We start from the raw sequence: 16,409 nt of genomic DNA, 5'->3' as shown, positions 1-16,409 counted from the left end.
AGGCAGGATTTGAATGGCATCATGAAAGTGTTCTGGGAGGCAGTTCCAGGCATAAACAAGGGGGAAGGAGACCTTTTGACTGGCTGAAGAGAAGCTGGAGGAGCAAAGGTCACCAGCGGGGATGTATTAGGATACAGGACTGGAGAAGTATGGGTGGGAGGACAAGGCCATGAAGAGCTCTGAGGGTAAGCACCAGAAGTTTGTGCTGGATTCAAGAGTAGACCAGAACACAATGTAGGGATTTAAGGAGAGGTGTTCCATGATCAGAGTTCCAAGGATGGTGAATTATTTTGCCAGCAGGGGCAAGATTAGAGAAGTTCAGCAACATCACCATGCCCAGGGCTCTCGTTGAGGGGGAGCGCTCCGGCACGGCACTCCGGAAGAGAACCTCCGGGGGGCGGGGCAGTCACGTGGTGAAGCCCCGCCCCCTTCTTCACCCCACCCTCTGCTTCGATCCTCATTCATGTGAGAACTAGGATGAAGCAGGAGGGAGGAGGGTAAGTAGGCTGCGGAGCCCGCCGGCCCTTGCCTTCCCCGGCCTTGCCTTCCTCCCCCCCCACCCCAACGATCCCTCTCCCGGCTGCGTGCAGCGCCAGGAGGAGGGCCCACCTCCCCCACCCCGATCCCTCTCCCGGCAGCTCTTCTTCCCTGCTAGGACTGAAGGTTTTGCAACCAACCTGGGCTGCCAGAGGGCACAAGAACTGAAAGCCACCTCTCTAAACTACGACGTCTATAGAAACTATTAAGAATCAAATAAGTGTCTAAAACCCTGCCCTATACTCAGAGCGGGCCTGACTCTCTGACCAGCCCGCCTCAGAGGCAAGAGAAACACTCTCCCTCACACAAGAAATTGTTCCTATCATGCCACTAAGACCCATATGGGGAACAGTCAAAGAAAAAAAACAAGATGCACCTCCGGTCCTCACATGTGATTATGGTCGGACAGTCCCTCTCTGGAGAAGCCCAAGAACGTTTCGAATCCACACTACTCCCCCCCACCCCGGGCTTCATCGCTCCATGCGCTGTCTCTGCAAAACTCCCCTTCTTTGCCCCCAGCCTGAGAAGATACAAAGCAAGGGGCGTGAGGTGCCGCCACCATTCAAGGTCCCTCCCCTCCGGCTCCTACAGCGCAAGAGGTCCGTCCCATCGTATGTTCGCCCTCCTTTCTCTCTCCCCCCCCCACCAAGAGGAGTCCTCCCGCTCGCCTTCCCCTTCTCCAGCGCTGAGCAGCCCGTCTCGTTCCTCTTCCCTCGTCGCCGCCACTCACCCACCGAGCCCAAGAGCAACCACAGCAGCCACATTGCTCCAGCGTGGCTGTCACCACCACTCTGCAAAGTTTGGGGGCTTTCGCCCGACCGCCTCGTACTGTCGGCCTGGGCCCAGGCCCAGGCTGCTGTGCGGGGAAGCAGGCGGGCAGAGGAGGAGGAGGAGGAGGAGGGACAGGGGTAGGCTCCCTCACAGTCAGCCAGCTGGACCCTCACGCCCAGCCAGCCGTCTGCACGCTCTCGCACACAGCACAGACAAATGCAAACAGTGCAAGGAGAGTTGCCATTGCGCCGCCCCGGCGGTGTTCTTGATCCGCCGCGGCTGACTCTCTGCCCTGACCTGCGGCGCTCCAGTTACCTGACCTGCCGCAGGCGCAAGCCCAGACGGGGCCTTTGTGTCTGTCTCCCTGCAGCACTTTTGATAAAGACTTCAGTTGAGAAAGTGCAGAGGCTCCAGATTGTGTGGGAGCTGCTGCCTGTACGTAGAAACGTATACCCACCTGTGTGGGAGTGTTCCAACTTCCTTTGGACTTGGTGAGGCTTTCTTATGAGTAAATACGGATAGGATCCTACTCCTCTGTTGTGATCCTAAGCATGCATATTTGGACAAGTTGCAGTGCACTAAAGTCAATGGAATGTTCATCAGAGTAAGATATGCTTAGATTTAAAGTGCACAATTACTTCAGAGTAAACTCCATATAACTTAATGGGATGTCTCAACAGATATTCATGGGGGAGGATACCATACCTGCAGATACCATATTTTTCTGTGGTTTAGCCCTGCCTTGAAACCTTGCCACAGATTCAGCCCCCTTTTAGTGCATTCATTAGAAAACAACCACATTCATTAAGAGATTGGTTGTCATAAGAATATTTGCACCTTCACTTCCAAATAACCATTATATAAGCTCTTTCTGTACCTGGTTCAACATGCCACAGAATGAGAGTGTAGATTTATGAGATGGACCACACCACTTCATGTAGGCTGAGGATCATGGAGAATTATATTTTGAAATGTTGAAAATTCCCTGCAAATGAAAACTGAAAGCAAGGGGAGGGAGGGGACAAGTGTTCTTACTGCTGTGCTTTTTTTTTTTCCTTTAGTTGCACCACCTGAATCTGAAGTGGTGCCAGTGCTATCCATTCCTCTACCTCTACTGTATGAACAAAGCCTTGTACTGGCCTAAGCAAAAGTAAAGGTTTGGTTGGAAGAACGCCTGCATCAGTGAGTCTATGCTGCTCTTTATTTGGTGGTAGAAGTGCTGTCAAATCACAGCTGACTTATGGCCAGCCACCGAGTAGGGTTTTCAAGGCAAGACATTCAGAGATGAATTCAAAGTTGTGAGGTGGACTTGGTGCAGTTTTTGTCCTCCCCCCCCCTCGATCCTTCTCCCGGTTATGCTCCAGCAGCCTCGCTAGCCCTCAAGGGCCCTTTTCCAACCTTCCCGGCGTGCAGCGGCCAGGAGGAGGGCCCACCTCCCCCACCCCGTCAATCCTTCTCCCGGTCGCTCTTCCCTGCTAGGACTGAAGGTTTTGCAACCAACCTGGGCTGCCAGAGGGCACAAGAACTGAAAGCCACCTCTCTAAACTACGACGTCTATAGAAACTATTAAGAATCAAATAAGTGTCTAAAACCCTGCCCTATACTCAGAGCGGGCCTGACTCTCTGACCAGCCCGCCTCAGAGGCAAGAGAAACACTCTCCCTCACACAAGAAATTGTTCCTATCATGCCACTAAGACCCATATGGGGAACAGTCAAAGAAAAAAAACAAGATGCACCTCCGGTCCTCACATGTGATTATGGTCGGACAGTCCCTCTCTGGAGAAGCCCAAGAACGTTTCGAATCCACACTACTCCCCCCCACCCCGGGCTTCATCGCTCCATGCGCTGTCTCTGCAAAACTCCCCTTCTTTGCCCCCAGCCTGAGAAGATACAAAGCAAGGGGCGTGAGGTGCCGCCACCATTCAAGGTCCCTCCCCTCCGGCTCCTACAGCGCAAGAGGTCCGTCCCATCGTATGTTCGCCCTCCTTTCTTTCTCTTATGTTCTTATGTCTGAGACAGTGATGCTATGCATTCTTAGTGCTTGGGGGGCAAGAGTGGGAGGGCTCCTGGAGTTTTGGCCCTGCTGGCAGACCTCCTGAGGGCACCTGGTGTTTTTGGCCACTGTGTGACAGAATGTTGGACTGGATGGGCCATTGGCCTGATCCAACATTGGCTTCTCTTATGTTCTTCTGGTCTATAAATTAAATCATCATCATCTTGTGAGGCAAGGTAAGGCTGAGAGACTGTGATGGTCCCAAGGTCACCTGCCAGGCTTCCATAGCTGAGTGGGGGATTCAAACGCAGCCTTGTCCATCAGTGTAGCCAGGAAGCCACACCGGTGAAGACCGCAACTCTCTAGATCATTGGGTTTTGTTTATGCAAAAATTAGCAGATGTGATTTTGTTGTTGTTCTGGATCCAGACTTGTCAACATTATTTATTTAAAAATGGATAACCTGCTATTCCTCCCTGAAAGTGACCTTGTTGTGGCTGACAAAAATAACACTAAATGGCAGTCAACTATAACAGGGAGGAAGGCTGCCAGTCAAACAAAAAAGGAACACTAAATCACCTCAGCCATCAATGCCAAGGAGAATAAAAATGTATTGACCTGGTATCCTGGTATCCTCCCTCTTTACCTGACATGGGTAGTTTGCTTGTTTTCCCCCCACGTGTGCCATCAGATAGGCTCCCCAGCTCTGAGTTGGGAATACCTTGAAGATTTTTGGGGTGGAGTCTGAGTGGTGGGTGTCGCCTTCTGATACACTTTCCGGTGATGTCAGGGGGTGTGGCCTTATGACACGCTTCCGGTGATGTCAGGGGGTGTGGCATATGCTAATGAGTTATGCTAATGAGCTCCGGCAGCTCTTTTTCTACAAAAAGACCCCTGAGTCCATGCCTCATTACCTTATACTTCAAAAAAGAATGGGAAGTGGGCCATACTGTACACTACCAAATGTAAGAGATTTCAGTGGAGTAAAGATGAGCAAAGGCTGCAACAACAGACTTTTTTCTAGAATGTCTCAAAATGTTCACTGCCTGAATCACTGGCTGTTCTGAGAGGGCAATGTCAAAATTCGATTCCGTGCCAGAAACAAGGTCTGTCCTGTAAATTGTGAAACAGCACTTATCTTGCGGCATTAGTCATGGAACTGGTCTATTTAACTTGGCCTCAGTAGAATGCCTGTCTGGGATGATTTGTCTATTTAAAGTTTGCGTAGAGTTGACTGCTGTTGGTATGCATGAGTGAATAAACATAATGTGCTGATGCTCCATGGTTTTAAGGAATATGCACCGCTAATACAGAGCCCATGCATTGCAGATTACTCTCTTGCTTTTCCAAGGAAGGGGTGTGTGAAGAGCCCTTATGATGATGATTGATTTATGGCTTGTTTTTCCCCAAACAGAAGCTTCCAAACTAAATCCTGCACTTCTTCTTCCTCCCTGGTCTCTTGTAACTTGTTAGGTACTGTTTTTCAGGCTCTGTGTTTAGCAGTTTCTTTGCAACTGACCCAGGCCACATGGGCAAAGCCCATTTTTCAAACAGACCCATTCTAAAACAGTGTGCGTAATGCATTGCTTATGGCACTTTGCCCTTGTATCCTTTGCTCCTTTCTTGTGGTGTGTCATTTTTGTTTCCATTTGAATGTTGTTATGTTGGGATAACCAAGCTGTTCTTCATTATATACAGGCAGGATTTGCTTGACTGCCATTCCTTGGCATTCTGCCATGTGCCAGATGTGGAGAGTCATGGCAGTGCAGTCTTCATAGACTAGATTCATGCATAACAGACTCTCAAGAATGGGCCCTTCTCCCTTCCATGGCTGTCAAATATGACCATGGTTTATCATTACATCTAAACTACAGCTAGCATTGGTGAGCTCCAGCCTGGTTCTGTTCTTCAGCATGATTTGATGTCCAGATTTGAACCTCTGTGGCAAACTCAGGTTAACAGAAAACCTGATTAGTCTTAACCATGTTGAGTGGTGGTTAGGGTTGCCAACCTACAGGTGGTGGCTGGAGATCTCTTGGGATTACAACTGATCTTCAGGTGACAAAGATCAGGTCACCTGGAGAAAATAGCCACTTTGGAAGGTGGACTCTATAGCTTTAGACCCCAATTCAGTCCCTCCCCTCCCCAAACCCCACCCTCCTTAGGCACCACCTCCCGAATCCCCAGGTATTTCCCAACCCAGAGCTGGCATCCCTAGTGGTAGTGCAGATGCAATGTTGCATCCTGGTTAAAGCCCGCAAAAGAAGGGAGGGAGGAATTACTGCTGGAGAGTGTAGCAAGGAAGGAAAAAGAAGTCCCTGAGTCAAACGTTCTCTTTGTAGGTATCTAGTGTTTTGTTTGCACAGGATCATAGAAGATGGAATGGAGTTGATCCTGTACAGTGTTATCTTTTTATTTTGGCCTGTTTCTGTCTCTTTGCTTTTTGTACTAAAGCAGTAAACTAGGAGCATTGGAGGATGCTGGTCAGAGATTCCTTGTTATGTGTTTTTCCACAAAGCATGCATCCATTATTAAGCCCTGACAGTGGATGCTCCAGAAACATGTGTGGGCAAAAGCAAAGCTGTAATGCCCAGTTTGCAGGATTTCTGTGTACTTTTTTGTTGTATTGCAAAATCAGAGCTGGGAAACATCATTTGTTCTTGTTTTTTAAGTATATGTACCCTGTATCTCCATATAGCATCATCTTCTAAGACTTAGAAGATGATGCTGTTAAAGTGCTGCACTCAATTTGCCAGCAAATTTGGAAAATGCAACAGTGGCCACAGGATTGGAAAAGGTCAGTATACATTCCAATTCCAAAGAAGGGCAATGCCAAGGAATGTTCAAACTATTGCACAATTGCACTCATATCACACGCTAGCAAGGTCATGCTCAAGATCCTACAAGCTAGGCTTCAACAGTACGTGGATAGAGAACTGCCAGAAGTACAAGCTGGGTTTCGAAGAGGTAGAGGAATGAGAGATCAAATTGCCAACATTCGCTGGATTATGGAGAAAGCAAGAGAGTACCAGAAAAAACATCTACTTCTGCTTCATTGACTATGCTAAAGCTTTTGACTGTGTGGATCACAACAAACTATGGCAGGTCCTTAAAGAGATGGGAGTACCAGACCACCTCACATATCTCTTGAGAAACCTGTATAAGGGCCAAGAAGCGACAGTTAGAACTGGATATGGAACAACTGATTGGTTCAGCATAGGAAAAGGAGTACGACAAGGATGTATATTGTCACCTTGCTTATTTAATATATATGCAGAGTACATCATGCGAAATGCTGGCCTGGATGAATCACAAGCCAGAATTGAGATTGCTGGGGAAAAGATCAACAACCTCAGATATGCAGACGATACCACTCTAATGGCAGAAAGTGAAGAGGACCTAAAGAGCCTCTTGCTCAGGGTAAAAGAGGAGAGCGCAAAAGTGGGCTTGAAGCTCAACATAAAAAAAACTAAGATCATGGCATCCAGCCCCATCACTCCTTGGCAAATAGAAGGGGAAGTCGTGGAAGTAGTGACAGACTTCACGTTCCTGGGATCCCAGATCACCGCAGACTGTGACTGCAGCCATGAAATTAAAAGACGCCTGCTCCTTGGGAGGAAAGCAATGGCGAACCTAAACAGAATGATAAAAAGTAGAGACATCACCCTGCCAACAAAAGTCCGCATGGTCAAAGCAATGGTATTCCCAGTAGTCATGTATGGCTGCGAGAGTTGGACTATAAGGAAGGCCGAGCACCGAAGAATAGATTCTTTTGAACTATGGTGCTGGAGAAGACTCTTGAGAGTCCCTTGGACTGCAAAAAGATCAAATCAGTCAATCCTAAAAGAAATCAACCCTGACTGTTCCCTGGAAGGCCAGATAATGAAACTGAAGCTCAAATACTTTGGCCACCAAATGAGAAGGGAGCACTCACTGGAGAAGACCCTGATGCTGGGAAAGATCGAAGTTCAAAGAAGACGGGGACGGCAAAGAATGAGATGGTTAGACAGTGTCATCGATGCAACGAACATGAAATTGAGCCAACTTCAGAGGATGGCGGAAGACAGGAGGGCCTGGCGGGAGATGATCCATGGGGTCGCGAAGAGTCGGACTCGACTGTGCGACTGAACAACAACAACAACAACAACAATCTCCATATAGATATCTACAAAGTGGTTCATGCAACAAAATTAAAACTGCATTAAATGTAGTAAGTCACATAAAAGAAGGAGCAACTACAGGTAAAAAAACAGCAATTCAACGACATCAGATTAAAATTTAAAACTTTCATTTTTGAGCACAATAATAATAAATCAGACTAGATTCTCAGATATTTGCAGTGCAGGTGGCACAATCAGTTGCATGGTAGATCTTCACTCTGATTAATTTTAAGTAGATATTGTCAGCAGGAGTTAAGAATATTCAACAGTATTAAACAAGTCAAGAAATGCTCACTTCCCATAGGGTTGCCAATTCCTGCTCAGGAATTACCTGGAGATTTGGAGAAGGAACATGTGGCGGATGGAGTTTGGGAAGGGGAGGCTCCTCAGCGGAGTATAATGCAATGGAGTCCACCCTCCAAAGTAGCCATTTTCTCCAGGGGGACTGTCTTCAACAGCTGGAGGTCAGTTGTGATTCCAGGAGTTCTCCAGTCCCCACCTGGATGTTGGCAACCCTAAGAGAGCCAGTGTGGTGTAGTGGTGAAGTGCACAAATCTGGGAGAACCAGGTTTGATTCCCCACTCTTCCACTCGCAGCTGCTGGATGACCTTGGCCAAGCCATAGTTTTGTCAGAGCTGTCCTTGAAAGAGTAGTTCTCTCAGACCTCTCTCATCCCCACCTACCTCACAGGGTGTCTGTTGTGGGGAGGGGAAGGGAAAGGAGTTTGTAAGCCGCTCTGAGACTCCGAGTGAAGGGCGGGGTATAAGTCCAATCTCTTCCTGTTCCTCTTCTTCTTCTTCAGACAAAGTAGCTGTGAGCCGTTCATTAATATTTAGTATTATCTTTTTAAAACAAAGAATTATCCACATAAAGGAATCAAAAACTCCCACAACTAGGCATGCACGCATATCAGCACACTGGGATCCATATTAATCCTCAACAAGAAGCGCTTCCTGAGGCAGGAGCACCCAAAGAACGTACTTCCCATGGAAAATATTTAGGGGGATTATTTCTTAATATGCAACCTTGTGTATGTTTCCACATAATTGCAGAGTTTTATTTTCAGGTTATATATTATTCACAATTAAACTGGGCAAAATTACAGTACTATACCCAAATAAAAACACACAGAGACACAGATCAAAACACCAGAAGCAATAAGCCTTCACAGCCAGTAAAACAAATGCATTCTGGGAAGAAAGGCAGAGAGCTACTGTGTAACCACCAAAAATCCTTGTTGAGTTATAAAACTACAGCTCTCGCCTGAATGATAGTACAGTTAGTGTCTTGCTGTATTGGAGAAGGTATTCCAAAAACTGGAGCCGTGACTGCAAAGCCATTGTCCCAAATTGCCACTTACCTGATCTTCTTCGAAGATGGAGGCACTCTAAATAGGAACCCTGAATTAGTGATCAGGCTGGGCCAAATGGGTTGTTTCTTCAAGCTCCTAAAGCTTTTTGGCTGGCAGCTGCTAGTGCAGGACATTCCCCTGTATCAGTCCCTCCAGAAATCTGTGGGAGCCATGTTGCAAGAGTTTGCTTTGTTTGCATAGGACCTGTGCATTCTTAAATTGCCTCCCTTGATCAGAAGGCCCTCCTCTTGAAAGTGTTCAATGTTTGAAAGTATTCACTGTCACAGGAGGGGACAAGAGAGTGGAAGCTTTGGTTGGCCTTTGTATCTGCATAATATAATAGTTTGCTTTGCAGGAAAAAGTTGTTTTTTTTAAAAAAAAATTAAGAATGGGGGTTTATTTTGTTGATAATGAAAAGCAAGCTACTGTGTTACTACCGCATTTACATATGTTCTAGTCCGCAACTGTCAAGACCACGTAATATATGATGCTCCGCTTACAGGGCAGTATTTAAGACAAGATTTTATAGCTGTCAGCGCCACTGTCTGATAAATGTTGTATATGCATACTATTATAAATATTTATATGTCATATATACAGGAAAAGGTGTGAACGCCAGCTAAAAAACCCACAACAGCATCTGGCAGATTTGAGTCAAATTCTGGACTTTCCAGCTGCAATAGACAGCACATAAACAAGTCAGTCAGATGAATCTTCCAGTAAAGACCACACAAGGATGAAGCTGATCTTTGCTTTGATAAGGGCTTTACTTAAGGAGGTAGCATTACCACAACAGAATAGCTGTTATAGTCTCTGTAGTCATAGCTCCTTTTTTTGGGGGGGTGCCTTCTGTGGAGTCTTGTGAGCAAAAATTTTACATTGTGAGCTACTGGCATTAAAGTTGTGAGCAAGCAATTTGGCTACTGCATAAATTCGTTTGCTCTGGAGCCATCCTTCCTGAGCTAGGACAAAGATGTGTGAGCCGAAGGCTGACAAACTATGAGCTAGCTCACACTAACTCAGCTTAGAGGGAACACTGGACACAACTAGTCTGGCTGTGTAGTTCCACTTGCCCTAGTGGCTTCCAGTTTAGATTACCGTAAAACACATGGCACAGAAATGCCTTTGCAAAGTTTTAAAAAACGCCAACTTGGCCAAAATGCAGCTGCTCCATTTTTGATGGGAGCTAACCTGTTTCAGCCCATGGTACCTGTGCTGCTACATCCCTGTTGGCTTCCAGTTTGTTTCTGAGCCCAGTTCCAAGATGCTGGTTTGTTAATTTTTGTATGCCTTCTCAAGCAACTTTGGAGGAGAGAGAAGGACTGAAATGCTTAAACTCAATAAACTTTAAACCCTAAAGGCTTCAGACTGGGATGCTGGAAGGACCACATTCTCCAGCATGATCCTGCCCATCTGTATCATGTTTAAACTGGGTCAAGGACTGCGCTTGGTTTGGTTGGTTGGTTTGGGCTCTTTTGTTCTTTATCACTGTCAACTTTTATGCTATTGTACTCCTGTGTTCCTGTTAAAAGTTTACTCTCATCTTGGAAGCAGGGAGTGTTTTGACACAGAGCGCAGTTTGTGACCCGATGTCTGTTTTAAGTGTTTAGCTGCTCCAAGGGTCCTTTGTGATGAGAAAACAAACTATTTTATTGAATGATTGCATATAACATTTATTTATTTACTTCGTCTATACCCCTCCTTTCTCCCCAGTGGGGACCCAAAGTGGCTTTAAAAAGTGAGGACAGCGCTGAGGCATCTTAAGTTTAGGTAGCTCAATTTCTGTACAATATTGTGTGAAATATTTTGCTTTGAATACTTACCTTCACTGCTCGTAACCAGGGTTTTCTGTGTTCTGGCTTTTTAAAGATCAGGTTCTGCACAGAAGGTGCAACCTGAGCAGACAGTGCAAATAAGCAATCTTACGTTATTTCTTATATTTCAAATCTATTCTGCATTTGCTAGTCATGTAGAGGGACCAGGATTGTGCAGGGTGCTGAATCCCACCCTCTGACCACTGGGAATCGTCTTCAGCCATTGGCTTCAAAGGGATTGCAAAGGACTGTCCACAGACCGTCAAGCCTATTACATCCTTAAGGACTAGGAACTTGGTGGCTGTTTTTTAATCTAAATCAGATGTGTGTTTTTGTTAATGCTTTTCTGTGCTTCTGTGGAAATACACCATATGCACACAGCCTTGGAGGGGGCTGGCCAAAGATAAGAATGAACATGGAGATCAATTACCTCTGGCCTTGTGGCTCTATTAAACTGTACAGATGAAGTCCCACTTGAAAAGGAAAGGCTCAGAGCGCTCCTCTCCCTTTCGCAATCTACTTCCCTCTCACCTTCTTTCATTGTACAGCCCTCCTCCAGTCACCTCCCTCCCTCCCTCCCTTCTCCCCTCATTGGGAATTTCCCCTGCTTTCTTCTCCTCCTCCTCCTAAGAATCCATCTTCTGAAAGATGCTCTTGAATTTCATTCCTGTTCAGTGTTACCTTTACAGGGCAAAAAATTGGCCAGCAGATCCATGTTCCCCAGGTCTGGTTTCTCGTCCCCTGATCCTAGCCCCCACTATGGTTGCCAACCTCCAGGTGGCACCTGGAGATCCCCGGCTATTATAATTGATCTCCAGACAACCAAGACCAGTTCTCCTTGAGAAAATGGCTGCTTTGGAGAATGGACTCCACAGCATTATAGCCTGCCGAGGTCCCTCGCTTCCCCAAACCCCACCCTTCCCAGGCTCCACCCCCAAAATCTCCAGGTATTTCCTAACCCAGAACTGGCAACCCTACCACACACACACACAGAGAGAGCTTTGGGACATGGGCTGTTGAGTAGTGGGTTGCCGCATGGATGGACGACAGACAACGACGTAGTGCATAGCACGCTTTATTAGGTACACGACAAGAACAGGGAACAAACGGTCGGCAGGCCAACTATATACACAACCAGGGGAACACCCCTGGGTCCTATTGGCGGGTTTGAATCTCCCGCCACGGTCCCATTGGTTCCCCCAGTGGAGGGACTAGGATCCTAGTCCCCATTGTTATTCCTGCTTCAAGCTCGGGGTGTTCGCTGGCCCCCCAGTGGTGGTCAGCATACACAACATGGACGGAGGGAAAACTGGGCTTAGGGAAAACATAAAGGCACACATACACACACACACACACACACAAGTCAATTTCCTTGAAGTTTCAGGCTGGACAAGAAGTGACAAGCTTGCCATTTCCCTTCAGCCTAACAGCAAGCCCTGGTGACCAAAGATTATTGTGCCTGTGCACTAGGATTCCATAGCATCATGAAGGTAGCCTGCATCATTCTCAGATAGTTTTGGTACTTTTGGAAGGTAATGCAAACAATAAATAAATTGCAATATGCCTTCATGGTGCCCTGTGTGGCCCCATTTAGAGACTTGACATGTGCAAACTTGAGATATACATTGGGGATAGACATTGGGGGTAGTAGTGATAGTAGCAACAGTAATAAAACACACTAATCTTAGGTGTGTGTTTTTTCCTGGCTCCATTGTGGACTAGGTGATAGGTAACCTGTCTCCTCCTTCCTGTGTGTGTCTGTTATGAGGATTAAACAGGGTTAAGTTTAAGATGCTGTCAAGCTAGTATGTAGGGAGGTATCTTGAAATATGTGCTTAGCCTTAGAAGGGAATGAGTTTAATCCTTGCTTAGAGAAACAGCCTTCAATAAATCACTGAAAGTTGCCCAAATAGGAACAGATGCCTCCAAATTAGAATGTGGATAAGAGTCTTTCTTGGAGCTAAACAACAGTGCAGAAACATAACTAAGGCGTATTGTGTAGCATACATCATCTGTTGCCAAATACTTTTCTAAATTGTGTTATCTATGTGCCAACCCCGCTCCCCCTGATCTCTGTGGCATTTTTTTCAGACATTTGACAATTGGACACAGATTAGTGAGAAATGATCCTGTATAACTTAAAAGGAATTACTTTGCATGTGTGTGTTGTATTCTGTCATGTTTTATTTTTCTGTGGCAGGATTTATTTACTTTCTGGCATTCCATAGAATTCACAAAGTTAACCCATGCCCAAACATTATCATCCTAAGAAAGCAGAGAACAAGTTTTGCTGGAACTTTAGATGATAAAAGAGGAAATGATTACCTTTTATGTTTTAGCACATAGGCATTCATATTTAATTGTTTTGCATTTGTTTCATTCTGAACGGTTCTCTATGTTTTTATTGCATACTGTGTTTGCATAAAAGATCCTGTTCATACCTAGTTGGATTAAGAGCCTGGAAGGGTATAATATTCCTGATCTCTATCCATGGTTACAAGATAGGCAGTACTACACAAGAGCATGGTCCCTTCCTAAGCATATATTATGCACAAATTCTCCCTGCTTTTCTTCAATACAGGTATTAACCAGTTGCTTTTTCAACTAAAGTTGGCACAGTGTTCTATTATATCTTTATTCTACCCTTCAACAAAGGAGCTCAGGCTTTGCATAAGCTGCCTCCCTTTGTCCTTACAAAATACTGTGAGGTAGGCTAACTTGAGGGAGAGTTACAAGCCCCAGGATATTCAATGAGCTTCATGATTGAGTAGAGAATAGAACCTGGGTCTCCCCAGTCCTAATCTATCCACAACAATGCACTGACTGTAACTTTAAACCCCTCCAACTTGAAACTAGTTTCACACCCTGGTTTCAAACATGGGTTATTTGATGTAACTCTTAATCATGGTTAGTGCCACAGAAGGAAGGGGAGGGAGAATTTACACACAAGAGGGAATGAGCTAGAGGGGGAGGAAATGCATGATGCCACATCTTTTCCCAAAACTGTTAGCCACGGTTAGAAGTTGGGAATGCTTTGCCTGCAGAGAGCCAGGTAGGTATTTCTCTCTTTTCTCTCCATACCCCAGGGCAAAAATAGAAGCAAAAAATTAGCTTTCTTCTAACCAGATTTCTCCTTTTTATTTGTATGTACAGGGACCCTTTAAGACTTCAGCAGCTGCAGAACCAAATCCGCCTGGAAAAAGAAGCGAGTCAGTGTTCTCATCAGCAGCAACTTGGTGTCTACCAGAGCCTGCCCTCATCGCCATCTTTCCCCCCTCCACCTTCATTCCAAGAACTTGAATCCAGCCACTCCATTGTTCCTCCTGTGCAAATGAGCGTTCTCAACTCTCATTCTGCTCCCACTATGCAGTCCTCCAGCTCCTTCAACTATGCCCGTCCTAAGCAGTTCATTGCCGCCCAGAACATCAGCCCTGCTTCAAGCTACATGACTCCTTCATCTGGATCTTCCACCTCCAGCCTCCCATCCCCAATGTCTCCCACTGCTTCCCAGAAACAATTCGGCAGAACATCTGTCCCCCCTTTCTCTCAGCCTTTTGCTCCTGAAGGGGAATACTCCTGGTCTCCTTCTTCCCCTTCACCACCACCGCCACCTCCCCCTGTTTTTAGTCCAACGTCCACCTTTTCAGTGGCTGATTCCTTCCCACTGCCACCACCTCCTCCACCTCCTCTCCCAACCTCTGTCCCATCACCCTCCCGCAGTCTATCTCCCACGTCTCGATTTTCCAACTCCACCCAATCCCCAGCAGCCTTCCTTAGTTCCATGCTACCATCTCAGCCTTCTCCTGTTGCTGTCAATGCACTTGGACTTCCGAAGGGTGTCACGCCTCCGTAAGTAGAAACATTTAAACTTCTGAAACATTATTGATGTCTCTTCTTTTCACTTTTAGTTCTGTACCTTTTCAGGCACATCATGCTAAATTAGACATGACATGAGAGATTCATGATATTATTACTGGCTTTTGATCTCTCCAAGCCAACTAGCAGCTATACAAAATCAGGAAAGGGTTGGTGGTGGAAGTGATATTCTAATGTTTCCTCCTGTCTCTCTTCAGTGATTTAAATAACTCCTTTCAAGTTGCAGTTAGTTCCATAAGAAGGAAAAGAGGTACAAGCAGCCATGTAGGGCCATTAATTACCTTTTAAAAAAAAAAAACGAGAGCTCCACTGAGCTGCAGACCGGAAGGTCTGTAGTTCGGTAGTTTGAGACCCTAGTGCCGTGTTACAGAGTAAGCTCCCGTCTCTGGACCCAGCTCCTGCCAGCCTAGCAGCTTGAAAGCAAGAAATTGCAAGTAGATAAATAGGTACTGCTTTGGTGGGAAGGTAACAGTGTTCTGTGCACCTCAGTGTTTAGTCATGCCGGCCACATGACCACGGAGAAGTCTTTGGACAGCGCTGGCTCTTTGGCTTGGAAACGGAGATGAGCACCACCCCCTAGAGTCGGATTTGACTAGCTTTCGAGCAAGGGAAACCTTTCCCTTTCCCTTTACCTGGACCACATCTGGGATGATCTCTAGTATTCTTGACATGAGACCTCAAAGCACATCTGCATGGCAGTTATATTTGTGCATCATGTTTGTGCATCATGGACTTCTACGTACATTGCAGGACAACCAGTCTTGGACTCTTTTCTTTCTTTCTTTCTTACAAGATGTTGCTGGAAATCGCCCATGAGTTGCTCATGGCAGTTTCATATTGTGGATATAGGAAGAAAGGTACTTCATTGTCTTAGAATACTTAATGTATATCCAGAGTTGCTCTACAGTGCTCCACTAGAGTTGTAGGTTATCTTCAGTTGTAGCTAAATGCTTGATGAATAGGTGGTGCCAATCAGAGATGTCTGTGTTTTGGTTATGAGCCATGTGTACTCTATACAGGTCTTGTCATTAGACATAGGGTCTAGCATCTGAGCACCTATTTCTATGAATACAGAGTGTTGCTGTTGGTGGAAACTGGGCAATAAGCTCTTTTTTCTTCTCATCTCCATAACGTGTGATCTGCTACACAGAGTGATTGACTTAAACCACAGAAATATGTACGTAGCCTCAAATTATAACCCAAACTATGTGTACTCGCCTGAGAATGTGTACACAAAGGAGACAGTGCTGGAGATTTAGATGCACAAACAAGAACCAATCAGTACATAATTCTTTACACTGCAATGGTGAAATATTATTTTGGAATGTACTAGAAAGTCCAGCATACTTAAACTGACCTTTCCATTGGCAGTAGATTCTCATTCCCCTTTTACAAAACAAAGAATGTTTTAAAAATGAGAATATCTTCTATCCAAAGCTTATTTACAGTCTTGGTTAATGTTTTAAAGCATGCTTACAGATGACATTCTTCAGGTCCACTGGGTTTGTTTATTTGTTACAGTGCCTCTCTTGGTTATTGTTCAAGGAAAGGCTGCACACCAGCAGAGCAGCACTGTAGCTCAGGTGCAGCCTTAAGCAATGTCAGTATCCTTTAGTGAACTGCGAAACTTGGCCACCAAAGAACTGAGGAGAGAGTGTAAATGCCTCCAGTTATTCCTGAAACTATCATAGCTTTGATGCCTTGTTTTCTTTAGGGTTGCTTCATCTGATAAGGTCCCAAAACAGAGGCTGCTTAAAACTCTCTGCTTGACAACAGCTCCTCACTAAAACCCTATTTTTTATTTTTTTATTTATTTATTTTTGGATTTATATCCCGCCCTCCCCGAAGGCTCAGGGCGGCTAACAACGAGGCACAAGTGCCAGAATTAAAACAGATAAAACAGTCTA

General features: G+C 45.7%; 1 protein-coding gene across 1 annotated transcript in view; it reads left to right on the top strand.

The window, feature by feature from the left end:
* The window catches only part of PALLD (palladin, cytoskeletal associated protein), a 188,676-nt gene that overhangs the window by 128,486 nt on the left and 43,781 nt on the right, over positions 1 to 16,409 (top strand). The window contains exon 9 of the mRNA XM_015416244.1: positions 13,780 to 14,475. Within this exon, the coding sequence (XP_015271730.1) occupies positions 13,780 to 14,475 (696 nt within the window). The remainder of the gene's footprint in view (positions 1 to 13,779; positions 14,476 to 16,409) is intronic.

Source organism: Gekko japonicus, unplaced genomic scaffold (assembly GCF_001447785.1).
Source record: "Gekko japonicus isolate JY-2015 unplaced genomic scaffold, Gekko_japonicus_V1.1 scaffold593, whole genome shotgun sequence".
NCBI lineage: Eukaryota > Metazoa > Chordata > Lepidosauria > Squamata > Gekkonidae > Gekko > Gekko japonicus.
This window is presented reverse-complemented; position numbering and strand designations above follow the sequence as displayed.